The sequence below is a fragment of the Saccostrea cucullata genome, unplaced genomic scaffold, assembly GCF_032062105.1.
Source record: "Saccostrea cucullata isolate Sc308-1 unplaced genomic scaffold, CSIRO_AGI_Scuc_v1 ctg1888, whole genome shotgun sequence".
In the NCBI taxonomy this organism is placed as follows: domain Eukaryota; kingdom Metazoa; phylum Mollusca; class Bivalvia; order Ostreida; family Ostreidae; genus Saccostrea; species Saccostrea cuccullata.
Genome location: NW_026923852.1, coordinates 136,960 through 160,264, shown reverse-complemented (window position 1 = coordinate 160,264; position 23,305 = coordinate 136,960). Strand labels below are relative to the sequence as shown.

Below are 23,305 nucleotides of genomic sequence, written 5' to 3'. Positions count from 1 at the left end.
ATTCTCTTGATAATTGAATATGCTAGTAATATATACACCATTTGCAAGTGATTGTAATTAAACACGTGGGTAAGGAAATCTGACGGTGAAAAGATTGGATTCATCGTAAAGTTGTTAGTTGGTCAATAAAGTTTATAGTCAATAAAAGTTCCAATTATGAAACTTTGATTTGTCACTCTTTTATTTCAAGTTTATCAAAGAATATTCGAGTAAACGTTTCACTAAAGAAAGCTATTATTAAATGATAAATGTGAACAAAATATCTGAATGTCTAATTAAATATCCTGCAAGTGTTTTAATACATTCAAAATTTTGCAATGGGGGGGGCTCAGATTCTTACAGAGACCAAACATAATTCAAAATAAACCTTACAGAGGTCCACGCTGGCACTTATCCAAATGTGATGTACAACGTATTCATATGTTAACTCGGAATGCAATGACTTTCGAAAAAGTAGAGCATAAAAAAACAAATTATTATTATTTTGACCTTCCAAACATTCTTTTACACAATGAAGATCAAGCAAATTGTTTTATTTTCATATACATCACGTGAGGTTTTCAAGTACCGATAAAGTTTCAAAAGTACAAAACCATACACACTTAAAAGTGATAATGTTTTGCACATCACTAGTTTCCTAAAGATTTCCGTCAAAACTTTGCAGAGGCAAAACAATATCCGGATCAGATGAGTTATATTCCAGTCAGAGATCAGATCAGAGAGTCTGCGTGTATGAGCTTTCTTATTTACAAAATTATGCAAAATTATGCAAATTTGGTGCATTCTGAATTCACTATGTACATGCACTCTTTTGAGGAAGGAAGGATTAGATTTGATTTCAAAGAACCTGGCAGTGCTTTTAATTGGAGTTAAATGAACTTCGATAAATGTTCTTGCACTAAATGATCAGAAAAATCAGATTTTTTTTCAAAATTTTCAAAAGAAATCTCTGCTGAAATTTTATTTTAATCGTTATGTCAACCTAAATTGCACTGAAGCGTTTACCGACCAACAGTAACAATTCATAAGTTTTATAAGTTATATAATAATTTCTTTATATGTATATGTACTAGTGTGCAACTTACAATGTTCTGTTTCTTTCTCCATAGTAAGAAAGAGTGATTGAGCTAGGGCTTAAAGGGAAGTATTTTGGGTCGTGTATATATATTATAAAGTAGAAAGGACTTTGGCAAATATATTCAGAACAAAATGTTCTGTGTGGTTTAATTGCACTTTTTAATATTTGGTCCAGAGACTACAAAAGGATTGACTTAACTATCAGGTATCAACAATTAAAAAAAATCTTTCTTACCGGAATTGGTCAATTGTCCGAAGTTTTTGGACAATAAAATTATTTTCATCCACAGTATTCACACTGACTAATGCTGCTCCATAACCCTGAAAATAAGGACAGAACATTAAGATGTATTGTAATCAGATATATATCCAAATACCCAAATGTTAATATACCTTCTTTGTTAGTTAAAACGAGGTATAATGAAAAAAGTGAAAAGAACAAACAACGGAAGATCCCTTGATCAAATTGAGTATAAAAGCAAAGGTCTATCTATTAATAAAAGGCGTTATTATTTTCTCTATAATACTACACACAAAAATTAATTAAAAATCTTATTTCGTTTTGGCGTTTAAAAGATATCGAAATTTCAAGGATATACATGTACAAATTTCATTTTATTCTAACAAAAGATCATTTTGATGAAAATATATTGAATTTATGAAATGAATTCTAAATATAAACAATAACAGAACTTGTTTACAAAAACTGTGTACATAACACGGTTGTTGAAACTCCGCATATAACATCACCTTTTCTATCTGTCTATAAAAGTTTTAATATTTCTCATTAAAACACATCAAAATTGCCACTTTTCCTAAGGATTAAGAATAAACTTAAAATTTGTGAAAGTGCAAGGATGTGTCAATCAAACCCGCCAAAAAATTTAAAGTTTTAATAACTTTTAAATGAAATAAGATTTTTAATTAATTTTTGTGTGAAATGCTATTAAAATATATAATTCGTGATATTATACAGAAAAAATGAGAAAATATTAACTTCAAATCCGTGTCCAAGTACCTTTAATAAAAGGCTAATCAACAAAAAACAACCCGAAATAGGATATACATGTATTTGCTAACAAGATCATTTTGATGACAACAGAATTTATGAAATGCCGACTTAAAACGAGGTTGTTGAAATCCCTATAACATCACCTTATCTGTCTATCAGTAGCCTGTCTCATTTTAAAAATTAATCATACTCAAGCTCTTGAGAATCTATTAAGATGGGAAAGGTTTGTTTGTATGTCTCAAATTTTTTTTCACTCATATGGAGATGCCACGATCAGCCGATGGAGAGCTGCAAATTTTGTTCTATGTTGGGAAATGTAAACACCAGATGCAGATGTCAACGGAATATCACTATATCAATAAGGAAACTTGACGATTGAAAGTTATAGTCAATCACTTTGTCATACAATGAAGTTGAAGGTTGGTCCTTAAAGTCTGTATTCAGTTTTTTTTAAAAATGCCTATATCCACATATGAAGCAGATGCGGCAGTCTTCGGTGTCTTTCATTTGTTATTTCACTTGGATGCATTTAATGGACATAAGAATGAAAGTATCTATTGTCAATTGATAATATACCGTCGATATATCTTGATGTCGAGTTATAGGTCATAGCAAGATAAATCTTTTACGATCTGGTTAATCATTGATCTAACAATCAATGAGATTAACGGGTGACATTTGTATTTCTGTAAATCTGCCAGCCCAAGCATTTGTGTACTTCTGTTCTTAAAAAAAGCTAGCAAACCTCACAACTTTTGACGGCCTCCTCGTATGTTCTCTTTGGGTAGAGCTGGAACTTATAACAGTGGTCATTGTAGGAAAACCAATCCACGGGACAATCTAACAATTAATGGACGAACATGTGATGAGAAAATTCTTACATCAACAGTACTTGTGTATATGTAAAGGATATTCAATTATATATTGTTGGATATTGTTTTTGTAACAAGAAGCGCATGATTTCTGAAAATTATATTTATTTCCAAGATTCCTTTCAAAGGACGAGGGAAGATATTAAAAAAAAATCGGTCTCCAGGATAAAATCAATTTAATATATCAATTTACAAAACTTTTCTTGTTTGAAAATTACTGGGTTTTTTTTTATTTTGTTAAAAATAACTTTATAGTAAGTGTATTACAATATTTTACTCCAATATAACCAAGAATCAAAGAATTTTCAACTATTCTTTACCCAGTAATCTTTGAGCTGCTGTGAATTCAACTAATAGAACTGGAATGATGGCTACATATCTAACATGCATGTTCTCATATCACCTCATCTGCAACAGAAATAAATAGAATAAATGATTAGAAACCAGATGTGAATAAGCTTATTAAACAAAATGGATGCAAGCACATCTAAGAGACAGTATGAAAACAAAATACAAAAAAAGAAAGCTATCTTTACATATATATAGAACAGTGCATAAATATGATTTCTTGGGTTCAAGTATCATTTTCTTTTCTTTCATGTCATTTCAAATCAATTTTGAAATTTTGGTGTTATGCCCTGTTTATGGATTTTTATTGTCTGTATTTTTGAAATCAATCACTGTTTGCTATCTTTTTTCAACTATAATAATATTATTTCTAATCCCAGTGCACTAAAACTGTATAATTTTCAAAGATATTTTATGTTTAAACGAAATACGTATTTGGTATTAATTTACAAGTAGATAATGATATGCATTTTCTCTTTTGTGCAAATAAATGTTCAACTTATTTTTTTTCTCCTACATTTCCTCTTTTTTTGTTTGATTTGTAAATAAAAATCAGCTACTCAGGGAAATGCAAACTCGTAGAAAACAAATATTGCACTATTTGGAATGCACTTGGAAACAATATTATGTTTTAAACTATCAAAGGAAAATTATTTTATGTCTAGAAACTACGTTTTTAGCACTTAAATACTCCCATTTATCGGAACACGAAGGCAACAAATCATTGCAGTAATTTTAATGTCGGATTAAAACCGTAGTCTTCCTTGGTTTATTGTTTTAAACCTAAACGTTCTTTTCAAAATGCAAAGACCTAATTTTCTTTGATTTTGAAAGAGAAAGCGTAAAGCATTGGTAACAGATGAATGTGTTGCTTACTAAAACCCAACGTAATCAGCCCAGATCATTCAGATCATTATGTAGTTCTTTTTCTCCGCTTCAAAGTCTTTTTTTACTCAAAAATAAAAATAATTTACCGATAAACAACTCTTTTTTAAGAAAATACTTAAATTTCAGATATCTGTTTAAAATGACTTCTTTTTTAAAAAGGAGAGATGAATGTTTTATGTTTTAGGTTTGGCATTATCGCAAAAAAGAGATATCAAATATTTATATTGCTTTGAATTTTAAGAGTTACAAGGAGTTGCCTCAGTTTTGCTCAAATATTAGTTGGATATCCATTTCACAATTGAATATCATTTTGATGCTATACATTGAATAAACTACTTTAAACTCGGGAACATTCTATGGTATCCATGAACTCGTGTTTCATCTTTTGTTCATTCAAATTGATTTCGAGAACTGAACATTATTTATAAGAACATAAATTGAGATGTAAGACCCACCTATGCACAAAAAATGATTTTATCTTTATAGAAGTTTTGTTAATTCGTTATTTATATGAAGAAGAAGAACAGAATATTTAAGTGTATTTCGAGTTCAATTTACATATTTTAATGATCATTTTTCTGTTCATGACGAAAAAAAAGTGAAGAACGGAGATAAAGATTGCATATCACAACTGAAATGAAAGCTGAAGCCCATTTCTGCCAATTTCTAAATGAGATTAAAGGTTAGATACTTAATAACCAATTGGAATTAAAATATACTGCATCCAATCTGAATAGAGTACAGATCTCTACACACTGCAAAACAAAAATACAAATCTTTACATAGCACAAAGCGCAGATCTGCACTTTGCGCTACGTAAAGATCTGTATTTCAATCAGAATGCACTGCACCCTGATTTAAATGACGATAGCTATAAAAGGTGTCCAGTATGTAGGTGAATGAATTCCATCTACATAGAGATCCTTGATTAGTAGAAATTTGACAAAATATAAAAGTTATCTCATCTACTAGCTCTTTTGACACAGGTCTTCTAACAACCTGTTGCAGTTCCAATTGGCATTAATTGTGCTCCTGTCGGCCGACTTGTTTAATATTTTTTGTGAAGCAGAATTTATTCTAAACGAAAAGGAGAAAACTGCTGCTGTGGTATCATTTCGTTAACAGAGAAAGGAAGTGAAGATACATGTTATAAACAATGATCATTTTCAAAAGTGCTTTTAACAATATAAATTATGATCAAGGATCTTTGAAAATGATGTAGCTTTTCCATCAGTCGTCTTTTCATAATCATCCAACAATATTTCTCCAACCTGATTTGGTAACCAACCCTGTTTTAAGTCAGTTTTGGTAAATTCTTTGGTCGATATACTAGAAGTGACCTTTAAAAATGCAAAGAAACATTAAGCCGTCCGATGACTCACGTTTTATACAAATTGTAAGGCCACATAGTTGATAACTGATTACTTAGTTTAATTGATATTACAGATGATTCACCAGTAGTGCCACCAGTCGACAGAGGATGTATACTCCTTTTAGGCAAATGATCCCATTTTTTTAAGTTTCCAGGGGTCCGTATTTTTGTTCTTTTCTTGATTTGAACGGGTATACTGTATTTATAAGATCCATTATTGATTTCGATTTTTTTCCCAAAACTTCAATATAAACATGTTAAGATAATCAAGATCTTAAATCAATAGATAAATGTATTTATAACTGTAAATAGAGGATGAAAAAGATAATTTAAAAAACACCTTAGCATATTTCATTAATAATCTCATGGTCATAAGTCAAGTCTAAGGTCAATTCAGATGGTACTATTTATACATATCACATCTTGATTTATCTCGATTTGATAGAAGATAACAGTAAAAGTCTGCTGGACATATTGATACTAAAACAAGTCCCTTTTTATATGTAAATATTGTATACTGGGATCAATCCCTAAGGCAGTTTTAAAACAGTTCATCCTGAATTTACCTGAGTGAAATTATAAGGAAAGAGATATAAAGTATCACCTTACTAAACTGTTAGCAAAGATTTTGCAGTCTAGCAAATTAAATAAAGAATGTTCATAATGAAGTTAATTTTGCAAGTGAAATGAGTGAAAATATTTTTTTAAAATCCTTTATGCTTATTCTAATCAAAACATTTGGCAAAAAATATGTTAAACATTATAAAATAATCATTGAAAGATAATGAAATATTAAAAGATTTATTTGAAAAATTGTTGGAATACATTCAAAAGTTATTTACATTTTAAACAATTAAAATTTCCTTTCCTATTACTTTTTAGGTTTCCATTCTAAAAAATCAAAAAAAAACCAAGGCAACTCATTTGTGTTGCAGATGGTATGTCTCCATATAAATAAGTTAAGAAAATTAACTTCATAATGGTAATTTAATAAACTTTTTCTGTAATGTGGAGCATGATTGTAGACTACTGGTTGTTATTTTCACAAAAGAAAATAATACTTGTATTTCGCAATTTAACTAAAACCTGTGAAAATATCTATTTTACTCCACGGATAAATTAGAGTATCTTGATGTTCAAAATGCCGTAAATTTTGTCACAGGTGACGATAGGATATTCGTCCGATTCTTTGGAATTAAAGTCATTTTGATACAATACCACAAAATACCACAGAGTTTTAAAAAGGGTAGTTAAAAATCATGATATAGCAAGTTTTTACATTACATTACGTTATTCTCTAAACCAGTTACCTTCAAACAACTTTATTAAAAAAATGAATTAATCTGTAATTGCTCAGTTTTGAAAAGAAATACAATGAAAAACGTGGAAATAACGGACAGTATTCATGATCAAAAGTCCATAAAAAAAATACAAAATATGAGCAGAGCAACATTGGCTTCCGAAACATCAAAGCTGGGATTAGGCGCCATGGAGGAGTTGAGCATCCCCTGCCGAATGGTCACACCCGCCGTGTTCTCCTTGACATGATCGGGGAATAACGGGAAAATCTGTCGTCAATTCAGTGTATAAATAATGGACTAACAGTTAGTATGAAAAACGTCAGTCAGATAAATTGTATTTGCTGGCTAGGGCATTGTATCGACCTTAGAATTTACGAAATGATGACTTTAAACAAGACTGCTGATATTCTTGTTTCATCAGTTTGTTTGTCAATAATTTACCTCGTTTTAAAAATTGTACATACGTAGAGCATGCTCTTGCGTATCGAATCAACTGAGAGATATAAACTCCATATGCAGGTGATGGGGGTATATTGCTGCATAAGTAAGGGAAGTCGACGATTGTAATGTTAAAGTCATCACGTTTATCATAGAGCTTGGTTGTTAGATTACCTTTACGTCTTTTTCAAGTAAAAATGAAACAGATGTGTCAAACTCTGTGGTATCTTTTATCTCATGCTCACCAGGATATATTGTATTGACATAAGAATGGGAATTATCATTGTTAATTGACAATATATCGTCGATATATATATCTGAATATTGAGTTGAAGGCCAAAGCCAGTGTTTTCATCTTTTCACGCATATGATTTTACACAAATTCTGCTTTATATGAATACAAAAATAAATTTGTTAATAAGCAGTTGGTACCCATGGAAATTCCCATAGATTGTTGGAAGACCTGGTCTCCAAAAACAATATAGATATTGTCGATCAGAATTTTAAACATCTTTTTGATGTCAACTTCCGAGTATACTCAGTACCTGTGTGCACAAGCAAAGTGTTTTTTAACAAAATAATTTTGCGAAAGACCGATGACAAGGTAAGTAAATTTCCGAGTTCCATTGTTATTGAAAAAAACAGATGTCAGTGATATCAAAAGCCTGGAGTTTAATTCTCGTTAGTTTTTTTAAAGAAATATCAAATTTAATTGAATTGAGATCTATTGGTAATAGTTTTTATCAAACTTGTGTTTTTCCTTTCTTTGAAGTGAACAAGTTTGGTCAATATGTATAATATCGAATGATATATCAAAATTATCATGTTCAACATGGTGTCAACTCTCACTTTTTGGCTAAATGTAATTCTGGGATTTTTTCTATAAGATTTTTGAAAATAAATGTCTGTTCAAAATGAATTCAGATAAAATCCATCATCAAAAAATAAAGATTGTTCATATGTTTTATTTACTATGAATATTTACATTCCTTACATATATATTCATACAGAAATTGATACACATTTGGAAAACAACAATATGTGTATATGTACCTTATCCAGCAATTGATACAAATTTGCAAGACATCAATATGTGTACTATCTATTCCCATTGTTGTTTTCAGTGAAACATATGGAGATTAAAAATAACAATAGATAGTACGAGCCCCTAAAAGTAATTGACTTTTATCAAAAAATCATAAGATAAGCAGGAACATTTCAACAACATTTCACACTCAATACGACACTTATTTCGAGGAATAAATATGAACTCAACTTTGTATGCTAAAATTGTTTACAAACATACAAAAGTAAAAATGATGTCCCATAGTAAACGTGCGGAATAATCATTATTTGAAACATTCTTTCACGACATTGTGTTTTCGAATTATCCAATATATACTCGAGAAATTGCACTTCTTAATAAGCTGAATTGAAGATTGCTGAAAAGCAATTATCAGGAAATTAAAAGCACTTACTTGACACTGGACGTGCTAATTCAAAAAAAGAACGTTTCAATTAAGAAATAACTAACAAGTTTATAAACTTCAATGGGAATTGAAGTGGGTCGGTCACGTGATCAAATCCTGTGAAGGGCGAAGGCCTTCTCAGAAGATTTGATCACGTACCCACCCACTTCAATTCCCATTGAAGTTTATAAACTTGTTAGTTATTACTTATATATACATTTGAGATGGACAATTAAATATGAAATTTAATATATTCGGATATAAATATTGCACTAACCGGTCGCCGTAGATTTCCGTAAAAAGTACGTAAGGTGTAAATCGGCTTGAAAGGCGGTTACGCTTCGAATTCGTCAGGCTAAGAATTCTATTTCGACGGGAATATTATGTTAAAGGCTACTTGTGATCAGTAATAGTGAACAGATTCTTGTCTTGGAATATTTTAATTTGTGAAAATTGATCATTAATGCTGAAAAGACACAAGAAACACGTCCGAGAATTGATGATAAAAAGTTGGAGGAATTTCGGTCGCCTGAAAGGGATGAATGGATCCGATGGATTGAGATACTTCTCCGAGCCAGTTAATTTGCAACCAAGTATAAAACTTCATCAAAAACAATCTACGATTTCAGTAACTAAAGGCATATTTAGGATGTTAACACGGAGACACTGGCGACGTGGTGCGCATGCGCAAAAGGGTAGACGTAAATTTTTGTTGCTCTTAAAATTTTTACAAATTTATCAAACTGTCTAAGTTTAAGACGACATAAACCGCAGGAAAGTTGAAGTAATACACCTGCAATCAATGTGTGACTCGATCCTGCTACCTTTTTGGTAAACCACTTGTAAGACTGCATTCATATAATGTGAAAAACAATTAGTGATCTGTGAGTATTAATCAGCTGTTCATCAAAATGGTACCAGCCCCTTGCCTTAGCCATCCAATCTTCGCGTGACCATCACAATTGTATGTATGCATCTGTACCAACATAATGCTCCTTCTATCCATCTTATTTGTGTTATCATGCATCGAGAATCTGTTCTATACACAACCTCTGTCAAATCAGAATCATGATTTAGCTGTGAAAGTGCAGACTTTAAAACTTCACCATCCTCAGACAAGTGATTAATAAGAATGTATTAAAGGACCTAGAGAACACAAAGTCCTTGTTAGTATTCCTTATTTCCATCCTTATTGCAAGATCAAATGATGTTGACAGTAACCCTGGACCTGCTGATTCTCCTACCCATGTGGAACTTGTGATCTTCCAGTTACCTGGGATGACAAGGGTATTATGTGTGAAACATGCAACCAGTGGTACCATGCTACCTGTCAATCTGTTCATAGTAAGACATATAATGAACTTGCCAACAACAGTGCTATTGCTTGGGATTGCATCATATGCGACTGCCCTAACTACAGCTCAGTCTGCTTTGAAAATCAAACCCCTTCAGTGTGTTATCAGACTCAACCATTGCAAGTCCAACACCAAGTGCAACTATTACACAAGTTCATACCTCGACACCAACTAGGAACCATCAACCTAGACCAAAAACATCTCCTATCAAACTACTAAACGTAAACTGCCAGTCAATAAAGACCAAACAATGCCGTATCAAAAATCTCATAGAAAGTACCAAACCTGACATTGTTGTGTGTACTGAGACCTGGACAGATCAATCAATTACAGACAACCAAATTTTTTCAACAGAGTATAAACTATACCGGAAAGACCGTGCCTCTAATGGAGGAGGAGTGCTCATTGCTGTTAACAAAAACTATGTGAGCACACCAGTTCCTGAGCTAGACTCTAACTGTGAAATCATCTGGACGAAGATCAGTCTAGTTGGACGGAAAGATCTCTATATAGCATCATATTATAACACCAAAACATCTAATGAAGGATCTTTAGAAGAACTACGCAAAAGCTTAAATCGGGTACACCAGGTAAGAAATGCAAGTATAATTGTTGCGGGTGATTTCAACTTACCAGGATGGAACTGGGCAAATAAGACACTAAAGCCAAATACCGTCTGGTTAGGAAATCACTACAAATTTATAGATATCCTGGATGACAATGGCTTAGTTCAGCTAGTAGAATGCCCAACAAGAGGCAAAAACACCCTGGACTTGATACTGACCAACAATCCTTCAAAACTTAACAGAGTAGAAACCATACCAGGCATATCAGACCACGACATTGTTTTTGCAGAAATAGACACCAACATCCTAAAGAAACATCAGAAACCTCGAAGAATCCCCGTATATCGCAAAGCCAGCTGGGATACAATGAAAGAAGATATGACATCAACCCTAAACACAATATCAAAGATGGACGTTGATAATCACAGTGTAGATGAGATGTGGAAGTGCTTTAAAACTAACCTGGAAAACAGCATAAAGCAAAATATACCACACAAAGATGCCAGAGCCAAAGATGGCTTACCATTGATAACACCAGAAGTCAAGAAACTCATCCATAAGAGAAACAGACTATACAAAAACAAGAAGAAATCTGGAGACAACAGAGATAAAAAAAACACTTCAAAGAAATCAAGGGGAAGGTACAAAGAGAGCTAAGAAGAGCATACTGGAACTACATCGAGGGAATAGTAACACCTAAAGTAGAGGACGACCAATACAGCGGCCTAAAGCGCTTCTGGACTTATATAAAACACCAAAGAATTGACAACAATGGAATCTCACTAATCCGCAGTGAAGGAGTGCTACATGCCAATCCAACTGACCAGGCAAATGTGCTGAAAAAGCAGTTCCAGTCCGTATTCTCAGAGAAGACATATATCAGTACTGAAAAATTTACTCGTGACTGTCCTATGAGTGGAAAATACCCAGTTGCACCAGAACTGCACATCACCCATAATGGAATTCTAAGACTACTAAAAAATCTGAATCCATATAAAGCAGCAGGCCCAGATGGGATTAAACCAAGAGTACTGAAGGAGCTGGCTGACAGCTTGACCCCTTTTCTCACCATCATCTTTAGGAAATCTCTACAAAGTGGAGAGATACCGTCGGAGTGGCGTAAAGCGCATGTAAGCCCGATTTTCAAAAAAGGGGATAGATACAAGGCTGAGAATTATCGACCCATCTCCCTTACATGTATCTGCTGCAAGCTTATGGAACACATCATCACCAGCCATATTATGCAACACGCTGATACCAACAACATACTATACCCACTTCAGCATGGTTTCCGTAGCAAAAGATCCTGTGAATCCCAACTCATTGAGTTTATAGATGACATAACCACCCACATGGCTGCTGGAAAGCAGACAGATGTATTGATCATGAACTTTTCCAAGGCTTTTGACAAGGTTAGCCATAGCCTCCTCATCCATAAGCTCCGACATTATGGGATCCAGGGAAAAGTGAACAACTGGATTACTAGCTTCCTGTCCAATAGAACACAAGCTGTAGTAGTCGATGGAGAAATGTCCTGCTATGTCAGTGTTGACTCTGGAGTGCCCCAAGGGTCAGTCCTTGGGCCATGCTTATTCCTGTTTTATATAAACGACATGCCAGAAGGCCTCAATGCCAAAGTAAGACTTTTTGCTGATGACACTATCGTATATCTTACTGTTACGTCAGAACTGGACACCCAGACACTCCAGGCAGACCTAGATAAACTGGGCATTTGGGAAAGGAAATGAAAAATGGAATTCCATCCGGATAAATGTAATGTTTTATCAGTCAGCAGGAAGCCAAACCCAATACATCGCCAATACAAGCTACATGGCCATACTCTAGAGCATGTTAAAAGAGCGAAATACCTCGGCTGTCTCATAACATCAGACTTGAAATGGAGTGATCACATTAGTAACATCTGTAGCAAAGGAAACAAGACCTTAGGATTTCTCCGCCGAAACTTAAACATCAGCTCAACATCAATAAAGGAGAGTGCATACAAGTCACTAGTTAGACCCCAGTTGGAGTATGCAGCACCCAAAAAGACATCCATAACCTGGAAATGGTCCAACGACGTGCTGCACGCTACGTAAGCAACAGGAATGGTAACAGATCAAGTGTGGACAGCATGATACAACATCTACAATGGCAAACACTGGAAGAGCGTAGGCGAATCTCCAGACTCATCTTGTTTTATAAGATCGCTCATGATGAAGTTGCCGTTACCAAGCGTGATCGACTTATTCCACCACTACGTCGATCACGACATACTCACCAAGAAGCCTACCAATTACCATCTTGTAAAAGTGACTATAGAAAATTCTCGTATTTCCCTCGTACCATCAAAGAGTGGAACCACCTACCACCAGAAATAGTCACGGCAAAAACACTTGAGACCTTTAGGTCTCAGGTGACCACCTACATGCCATGAATCATAATTAATATTTTAACCTTTTAACCTTTTAAATTTTTATTTTTTGGAAACTCCATGCGCACCACACACATGCCATAATAATCAACTAGTTGATTGTGGGCATTACATGGCAGAAGCAGAAGACAGTTTACATTGAAGTACGACAGCGCCGATCGAGGTGTTTCTCAGCTGTTCGTGGCGTGATTGCAATGCTTTGATATTTTCCAACACATTTACACATTTATCGTAAGTAGAATTTAATGAAATAAATATAGTTTTAGCCTATATCATGAAGATTTAACTTAAGGTCTAACAAAAATAAGGATAAACGTTAGAGACAGTGCAGCTGACAAAAGTGACATACAACTTGCAAACAAAGGCTAGTTTCTATCGGTATATTCTCTATGTACACAGGTTAAATCGATCGCCAAAAAATGTATGAAGTACTTGTTTACGTTGTAAATAAAACAATTATTTCACTTGCTTATTTTGTTCATTTTTATACATGAAAAGCAAGTCATTTTATATTTATAAGTAACGGTAGATATTATTGCGCCGTGTGATTCGGCCATGTATTGACCTCTGACAAACTTCATACAGAATTGAAGATATTTTCTCTCTGTATGTTTATATAGCGGAAAGATACCACAAATGTATATATAAGCATTTGAAGTTATTTTTGATAAAAAAAAAAACAATCCAGTGAAATAGCGAAACAGAAAAAAAGACAAGAAACAGTAAATAATGGAAGGGGTCTTTTCTCAAACAAATTAAATACTTATGACCATTTTTAAAATAATGTAAGGATGAGAATATTTATTGCTTGTAAAAAATCGAAATCTCTTTTTTCTTGTAGTCACGTCTACATTCCAAATTCATCAAAGACCATTCAACAATTTACAAATGTTTAAAACGTAGAATATATACATGTCCTTGAAAAAAAGCCATAAAATTTCCCAAAAATACATTTCTATAAATAAATCTTATTTTAGAAGTAATAATAATAATAATAATATATGAATTTATAAAGCGCTAAATATTAATAATATAACTCTAAAGCGCTGTACAATAAAACGCAAGTAAACATAATTTAAAAGCTATGAAAACTTATATAAAATATTAACCCATACTCATATATGTGTTCGAAATTATAACATTAAAATACTACAAATTACATACAAAATACAATTACACCATCAATAAAACTCAATAAAAGAACATCATTTGTAATTTATGATTTGCTGCTAAAAATTGAGCACCTAAAACTTAAAAAGCTATCCTATAAAAATGCGTCTTTAATTGTCTTTTGAAAATATCCAGGGACTGGGCCTGCTTTATATCATTAGGAAGGTCGTTCCACAAAAATGCTGCTGCCCAACCAAGTCGACGTTCACCATATGTCTTCGTCCTGATCTTAGGAACAACTAACCGTGATGTTGACTCAGATCGCAGTGATCTGGTAGGCTTGTATTCCATTATAAGATCTTTGATATACGATGGAGCCAACCCGTGTAAGGATTGGTAGACATATGTCAAGATTTTATATTGTGGACGAAAAGAAACAGGTAGCCAATGAAGATCAGCTAGGATAGGTGTAATATGCTCCCGTTTCGATGATCTTGTAACTAAACGAGCTGCCGTGTTCTGGACTTTTTGAATCCGGTCTAGTAAGGCCTTTGACACTCCATATAGAAGGCAGTTCCCATAGTCCAGCCTGGCAGTGATAACGGCATTCACCATGGTCTTGCAGGCTTCTTTTGTAAGAAAGCGCCGTATTCGTCCAATATTGCTTATTTGAAAATAGCATGACTTGACGACCGAGGATACCTGTTTTTCCATAGTAAGGTGTTGATCGAAAAATGCACCTAGATTTTTTACACATGGCACGCTTTCAATGATATTATCACCAACTTTTAGTTGTAATGTTGGCAGATACTTCTGGTGTTGCTTTGTGGAGAAGATTATTAGCTCGGTCTTTTCTTGGTTTAGTTTGAGTAGGTTTGATGTCATCCATGAACCAATTTCACTAAGACACGCTTCAAGTCGACAAGAAGTACTCAACTTACAGAAAATTCAGGGTTAAATTGCTACTAATCTAAGTAATGGTTTATTTGATCAATTTATTCATGAGATTTAGTTTGTTCTCAGCAGGGAAGGCTTAAGGAGGTGAGAGTATAGGCCGAAAAAATGTCCACATCATTGTCACCTGGATTTGTTTACGTCCTTTTTCATCCAGAATGTTTGTACATCTTTAATCTGATTGTGATTTTTAGTGATTTTATACCTTGTTTTATTATTCCTCATATTGTGTATTGTTCTTATGCCATTATTTTTATCTGATTTTGGACATAATTTTATAATGGATGTAGATATAGTTGTTCATCAATAAATTTTAGCATTATATTAGGTATTCTGCTCACAATAACAAAAAAAAAATAAATCGACTTTTCATATCTTTTTTATTTCATTTCTTAAATTTTATTTTACAAATGTTTATTTATTGTTTTTATACCTCCTACGAGAAATATCAGCCTGAAAGAGCAGTAAAAAACAACCAAACACAGATATGCAGTTTTGTCGATTATGTCATTTAGTTGATGACATAAAGTAAAATGTATAACAAATCATTAAGGGGGATTGTTTTTATTTGTTAGTGAAAATTAAGGTAATGAGATATTTTTGTCTTTTTTCACTTTATTATGAATATTAGACATTCTTTTTACGGATGAGAGACTGCACCTTTACAACTGATCTAGTTCTAGCGTCACCCGTGTTTATTTTGTTATTTGATCACCTAAACGGACAATTCGGTTTTATCCGGCGTCATCCGATTTTGAACTAAGTTTCGTCCCATAGAAATAGAAGTGTTATCTCGTTCAGCAAAAATCTTTCTCAATCGATCTTACATCACTGTTTGGGTATTGAAAAGTCTGATTAACTATAATGTTGCTTTTGAAATGCATTTGATGTTTTAAATTTAGGTCATCTTTTCTCTAAGTTTACACAGTTAAAATATAGGGCAAATTCCGCGAAAAAAGGTGCAAACTACCATTCATTTAAGCACTAAAATGATGTTCATCATACATAAACATAAGTCACGGTCATGGATACGAATGCACTTATGTTTCACTTCCTGATTTTTTTCCAGAAGTTTGTTTTGTAAATATTGATATATATTTCGCATTTTCAAATTAGAAGATTTATAAGCTGTATTTTCTTTTTTCTTCTTTTAAAGTAAATTCTTACGCCAAATTAATCAATACCGACCACCATGTTTTCTTGATATTTACGCTAATACAAACTAGTGTAAAAATGAAAATTATACAAAATCGCAATGAAAACAATTTTCTTTTTGCTTTAATATGTAAATTCTACTGGATTTCAAAAGTATCTACATGTTTCTTTTGGGTTTTTTTTCTTTATTTGTTTAATTGCAATAATATGGTTTTAATTGCAAATTGCTGATTTAATTAATAAATTATATTTTTTCTTAAACATTATAAGCATTTTCAAATTCAACAGATGTCAATGAAATCAAGGTTACAGTTTGGTAATTCATTTTGGCTGGGTTAAATGGACAAACTGACCTACTAAAAATTCAATTGTTGTTTGTCCCCCATTCCTATCTAATAGGCAGTCTGGGGTCATCTCGACCATCGTACTAAACACCTTACTGTGCTTCTGGAAATAACGTAAACATACCCTTACCTTGACTAGTATTTAAACATTTCGCCCAAAATTGACTTGTAGCTTAAATATGAAATACTTCCTAAATACAGTTTGCCCGAAACTACAGACAAACTACGCCTTAATGTTACAATATGCATACTAAACACTTCCGATGGAAATGTCTTTTTCTGCATTTTAAATCAGATTATCGCAAATGTCTTGAGATAAAAGAAAAGAGGGATTACATGTAGGTTATCTGAGATCAGACAGAAAATGAATCAGCCAATTTTTTTTTTTCATTGAAAAAAAAAAGCTTTTTCTATTTTATTTACCGTTTAAGGCAGAACAGAATTTGGGCTTGGATTAAAATAAAACCTAAAGCCTAAAAATAAAAATAAAATTGATTCAAAGCTACATATCTTTAAAAACTATAATGAAAGTAGAAAATTTAAAATCTTACCCCGTAAAAAGTAAAATATAAATCTCCTATAAATATCTAAAGATGGAATCAACAAAGTTCCGACTGAATCATGCGGACTGAATCATATTACATCAACAAATAAAAGTACAGGACGTCTCCGAAAAAAATCGCCACCTTCCCGCTATTCACCGTTCTCTCAGTGACGTATTTGTAAATAAAAGAAGCTCAAAGAAATAAACTGGATCACAGTGCCTACCCATATTTAAACGAAATATGATAGAGCGTTTCGTAATAAAATTGTTAAATGCAAGTTAACAGTAAAAAAGTTGCATTTTTGTTCGCACCCGTACAAATTTTTCATCCTATCAACACAAAATTGTTTAACAAGACCGAGATAAGCTGCCCAATACCATTGGTCGATGCTTATCTGTTTCGATATGTACACAGCAGTAATGCGATGGTCAAATAAGGTGAACGATTGCATATCATCTATCTTATGTCAGCCATGTTTACAGATATGTCGGAATAAAATTACATGATAAAATTTTAATCCTGTTTTGTCTAAAATACAGATATTTGAACATCATATCTTAAAACAGTATAACATCCGAAAGGAAAAACATGTACCTCGTCAAATACTCGGTACTAAGTTCAAATGTTTGCTTTTGCATGCGCTATTGTATTATAAAGATTGCAATTTTATAACCAGTCCTTGTATACAAATTAATTTTTGTATAAAATTTTATTACCTTCAAAACTTAGAAAGTCTCTTCAATTCATAATATACTTTTCTGGACAGGGTTCGAGGGTACAATGTGTTCTGTTCGAACCAAGAACCAAAGAACAGTTGGTTCGAATACTTGACAAAACGCATTTCGCCCCAGAAGTCCCTCCATTAATGTGTTGTTATATATTTCTATATTTATATTCATCTTCTGCTGGCTGGAGTGGTGTAAATTTCCTTTACCAGCACTGAGGTTAAAGTCGCCCAATTTCAACACTGCCAAACATCAATGTAACTATCTAATAAGGGTCTGTCATCTTTATCATTAATAATTAGGAAACGGATTAGTATAAGTTTTTGAAACTTGTTTCCGAATCCTTTTTGATCTTTTGATCTTTGTACTTCTTGCCCCTTGTGTGACTAAACATCAAAAACTTCAGATCCCGCCCCTTGTGTGACGTAAGCGGTCCAATATCAATATCACTCCGCAGTGAAACATCGATCGATTTTTAAAAGCGCCTCAGTAAAACTTCACTTTAAAAAAAATACTTTTAAAATCTTTTCACTATAAAAAAAAATATGAATGTTAAATTGGGGGATAGTGGGCAAAAGAATTTATTGTTATACCTTAAAGAATTTGTTCCTATATAAATGTATACTAAAAAAATTTTAGCATTTAATGTTTTACTGACCGTTCATAAAAATCAACAAAATTAACAGTTAGGCATGATTTGATTTTTTTTCAAAGTCTACAGAAATTACGATGCAAATATCAGGTTGATAGGGATTTATTTCCAAAGAGTACATGACTGTCTCGTGTAATTTATACGCGCCATATTATTATACTTACAGTATTGATCCCTCTCTGTTACTGAAACCCATAATCCCGGAATGCTGGAAAATAATATTTTAACACACTGGAAATAACAAGGAGGTACTTGATCTTTTCAGTTTTGTGCCACCTATTCTTAATTCATATCTGGTAAAAAAAAAATGTTGATACATGTAGGTGCAGGTACTACATGCATCAGATGTATGTTAACTTGTTGGAGACAGCTCTTCGGTTGAGACCGTATAAACCGCGGTAAGTGTCGAAGTAACGATCTCTCACTGCTCAGTGGCCCCGATTATAGGTCAAAATTTGCAGTTCCCCACCTGCAAGTGCTACATGTCCTATGATTGAAAAATTCTCAAGAGGGACGTTAAACAACAATCAAACAAGCAAATAGATAAGAATGGAAATAACCATTGTTAATTGATGATACGTTGTCAATATATCTAAATGTCGAATTGAAAGCCACAGCAAGTGTTTTTTATTCACGTTTAACATTTTTAAACAAATTCTGTTTCATCTGAATTGAAAAAAATAGGTCTGTTAATAGCGAGGTTTAATGGGGACCTAAGGGAATTCCAGTAAATTGTTGGAAGACCCAGTATTCAAAAATCAATATCTATATATATATATATTGTATTGTAAATCAAAAACTCAAACATCTTTCATATCAATTCAGAGTACTTGTGTGTAATATCAGATTGCTATTGACTAGTCTCCAAAAATTAATATCTTGAATCAGAAACTCGAGCATCTTTTAATATCAATTTAGAGTACTTGTGTGTAAAATCAGAATGTTTTTAACAAATTTATTTTGCTATTTACCAAATACGAGCAAGGAAATTAACGAGTTCCATTTATATTGAAAAAGCAGCTGTCAATGATGTCATTTTTTAACTTTAATTTATCGTGGAGAATGGTTTATATAAAGTTGAGAAGTCGCACGTTTTCATGTTGTTGATTTTGGTAAAGTTTTGTGATTCAAATTTTCCTAAAGTTCATTGGATTTTTTAAGTATCCACATCTGATTCAAACCACTTTTGGAATATATTATTGCACAGTATTCCCAAAGTTTCTCCACTACTGTTGATATTTTAGTGAGGGTAAAGAAAGAGGCTCGATGGAACATTTACCTAAATCCGATATCTTTATAAGGATTTTTATGAAGTTTCGGAACCAAATATATGGTAATTCAAATTTATTCTGGTTGTTAAGAATATTATAAATATTCAAAACTGACAGATGCTTTTGAAGAATGTCCTTCTTAGAATGGGAGCTTTGATTATAAGTTATAAATAGAATCAAATCCCAGTTCCTTTAAAATACAATTTAAATAATGAACCTTACAAACGAAGATAATGCTGTTACCTGCTTTGTCAGCAGGGAACAATATATTCTAATCGTGTAATTCATCTAATTCTTTTATGTACTTTTGAAATATTGAAAAAAGGATAGATTGTTTTCATAGTTCACCTCAATTGCTTAATTGTTTAACTCCATCTGATACATTTAATCCTTAATTACAATGGTCAAGGTCGTCTTTTCATGTCAGACTCATCGCCTGGCGTAATCATCTACAGAATCCATAATCGTTATAGAATTATAACGCCAGTTAAAAGTTCGTAGTTTCCTAAATTTTGACCCTTTTAAAATTGATTAAAGGTCCTCATTATCATTAACTATATTTATATCACCAGTAATAACGTGTCCAGCAGATCAAAAGTTGTAGAGTGAAGAAGAACCTGAACACGAAGGAGGATTATGTTCCAGATATAATCCAGATATATGCTGTGAAAAGTTTTCTTGTAATTCAAAGTCTGGAAGCAATAGTCAAAGCATACATTATCACCTGCATATGCATTTTATGTGTTGCAGTCCATTCGATATGCAAGAACAAGCTCTACAAATATACAATTGTGAAACAAGGTATCAAACGGTTTCTTTTCAATATGAATCTAGTTAAGAGTCATAATTTCTCAAATTTTGTGGCCGCATAAAATTATGCCCTTGTTAGCGAACGCAATTTATCATTCAGTCAAATGCTAATTAATGTTTTTCATAACAAATGTTAGGTCATTTTTTCCACATTGAAATGTCTTCGAATTGCTCCCTTTGCCTGATAACGTCAAGGAGCACATGACGAGTTTGACCGATCGATAAGAATGTGTACTCCTTTATGCCACCTAATCCCACCTATGATGTTTAATTAAACCATGTTTGTTATGATCCCAATTTGCATTGTTTTAATGAACCTTTCAGCTTGAAATTTTCATCTTTCATTTTTCCTTTATTTCTAATGAAAAGCGATTGCCTATACCAATTCATAACCAAGAAACTAGTCAGAACTAGTTGTTTATGCAATTTGTTTCAAGGTTTTCATTTAAACTAAATCACTGAATCCTATGGACCAATTATACAATATTTTACATCCTTTGGCACTCTGAATACGTTTACTTTATCCACATATAATTTTAAAAAATGTTTTCTTTGTTATTTCAGGGATGAACAGTTGCAATTATTGCTACCACTCTACCACGGGCTATGATTTTCTTTCTGCAATGTTGGAACATTTATACCCACATTTGCAAAGAAAGCATTTAATATAAAGAATACTTCAATAGTTAAAAAATATGTATTTGATATACATATTTTCATTTTTTATTATAGCTATCTTTTGCATCCATCTTACGTTTGTAGATAATAAAATAATATTGTCTTTATTATCATGGATGTGAATTTCACTACAATGGCGTAATCGAATGATCGTGGCCTCAACTTGAGCAATTTTAGCGTGCTTTTAAAATGAGCTTTTTCAAGGGGAGGAACAAACGATGATTCGATCTCAAAAAAAAATTAGCAATGCAAATAAGCAGGACATAAAACACAGACCACTGCAACATTTCAGAGGTGGGATCAGGTGCCTTCAAAGAGTAAGCATCCCCTGTTGACTAGTCACATTCACCATGAGCCCTGTGTATTATCATGTAGACGGAATTTACCGTATCAGCTGTTCTTCTAGACTATTTGTATGTTTACTTCATATTTATGTCAAGCTATCATCACATATAGCGTACATGTATTCCTTTATACAAGTGTTTACTTAGTAGAAAATCGTATTACCTTATCTGATTTGAAACTTAATTTAAACTTCATATTTTATCTAAATATACTACAAATATTATGGATTGTTATTTTCACTAGACGCTAATACATGTACATGTTATCAATTTATTAAGACGCAGTTTGAAAGAGCCTGGTTTCAGCTTATTCATTGACCTGAAAGTAGTACATGTATATACTCAGTAGTTAAAGTAATTTTTTTATCAAAAAAAAACCAACATTCTATTCATCTTAATGAAGGGTTTTTTGGCAACCAACAAATCTAATTAGAAAATGCATATTAGACATCAGAGATGTATCAAAGTCTGCACACATCCATCTCCCCAATTAAATGCATATGCTTAATTTTGTAATTAAATTAGATTTCTTATTTCGATTTAATTGATGGCATATTTTTAAACGAATAACCGAATAAAAATCTATTTAATTGGTTTCACTGAATGTTAGTCAAACACCCGAATACTCGAATATCTTTTGACATCCCTAATAATTTTAAAAAGAACAACTACTGATTTAAAAATCGTTGTAATTTAAACAATAAAATGCTTTTTTTGTAAATAGTGGATTAACTTTTTAATACAAAATCTTCGTAAATGGGTTTTGTATTTTTCTCTGAAATATAGCTGCAACCATTATTCCCCGTACTAACAGACAAAAAAAAATGTATTGTAAGTATTTATTACTTATGTGTACATCATTGTATATTTTACTAATGGCTGAGCTAGTGTACATTTACATCACTGTACATTTCATTTATGGATGAACCCCTGCTCATACATGTAAAAGATCATGATTTTTATATGTATAAAGTATTTATAAGTACATGTAAAAAGAAGACAATATTCGGTGCGTGTAAATATAAATGTTTTATTAACTGCAGAGGAAAAATGTTTTAAATGTCAAATTCATATCTTAAAAATTTGTTTTAAATAATAAATTTTCCATTTTTTTTAAATATACCAAAATCATCAAACAATATAAAGATTGCTCTTTCAATATACAAAAATTTACATAAATATATGCATGTATGGTATAAACAGTTAAGTGTATCACTTGTCCCAGAAACCACGTTTTGTAGGATCTGACTCTCTTGGTCTTTCAGCAATCTTGTAACTGATCTCAGATATAGATTTCTTCATTTTCCTTTTCATTTCATAATGAAGATTTTCTTTCAAAGTATCTAGCAAATTCTCCAACAAGTGTCCGTTATTCGGAAAAACAATTCCTTTATTTGATTTTCTCTTGTCCCAGAATCCCCTTTTATCCCAGAATCCCCTTTTGTATTTAACCTCGTTTTGAACTCTGTAATGGGATAGAACATTTTGCCGATTCTGTAGATCAACGTTGTTTTCATTCTTTTCCAAAAAGTGCGTGATTTTTGTTCCATATACAAAACAATTACAGACAAATAGGAACAAGATGTAG

At 32.5% G+C, this 23,305-nt stretch overlaps 1 protein-coding gene across 1 annotated transcript in view; it reads right to left on the bottom strand.

Annotated features, from left to right (window-relative positions):
• Positions 1-17,510, bottom strand: part of LOC134265120 (contactin-like) — a 30,611-nt gene extending 13,101 nt beyond the window's left edge. The window contains exons 1-4 of the mRNA XM_062747358.1: positions 17,244-17,510; positions 3,282-3,369; positions 2,835-2,929; positions 1,313-1,398 (exon numbers count right to left, since the gene is read on the bottom strand). Of these exons, the coding sequence (XP_062603342.1) occupies positions 1,313-1,398; positions 2,835-2,929; positions 3,282-3,351 (251 nt within the window). The 5' untranslated portion in view covers positions 3,352-3,369; positions 17,244-17,510. The remainder of the gene's footprint in view (positions 1-1,312; positions 1,399-2,834; positions 2,930-3,281; positions 3,370-17,243) is intronic.
• Between the last annotated feature and the right edge of the window lie 5,795 nt (positions 17,511-23,305).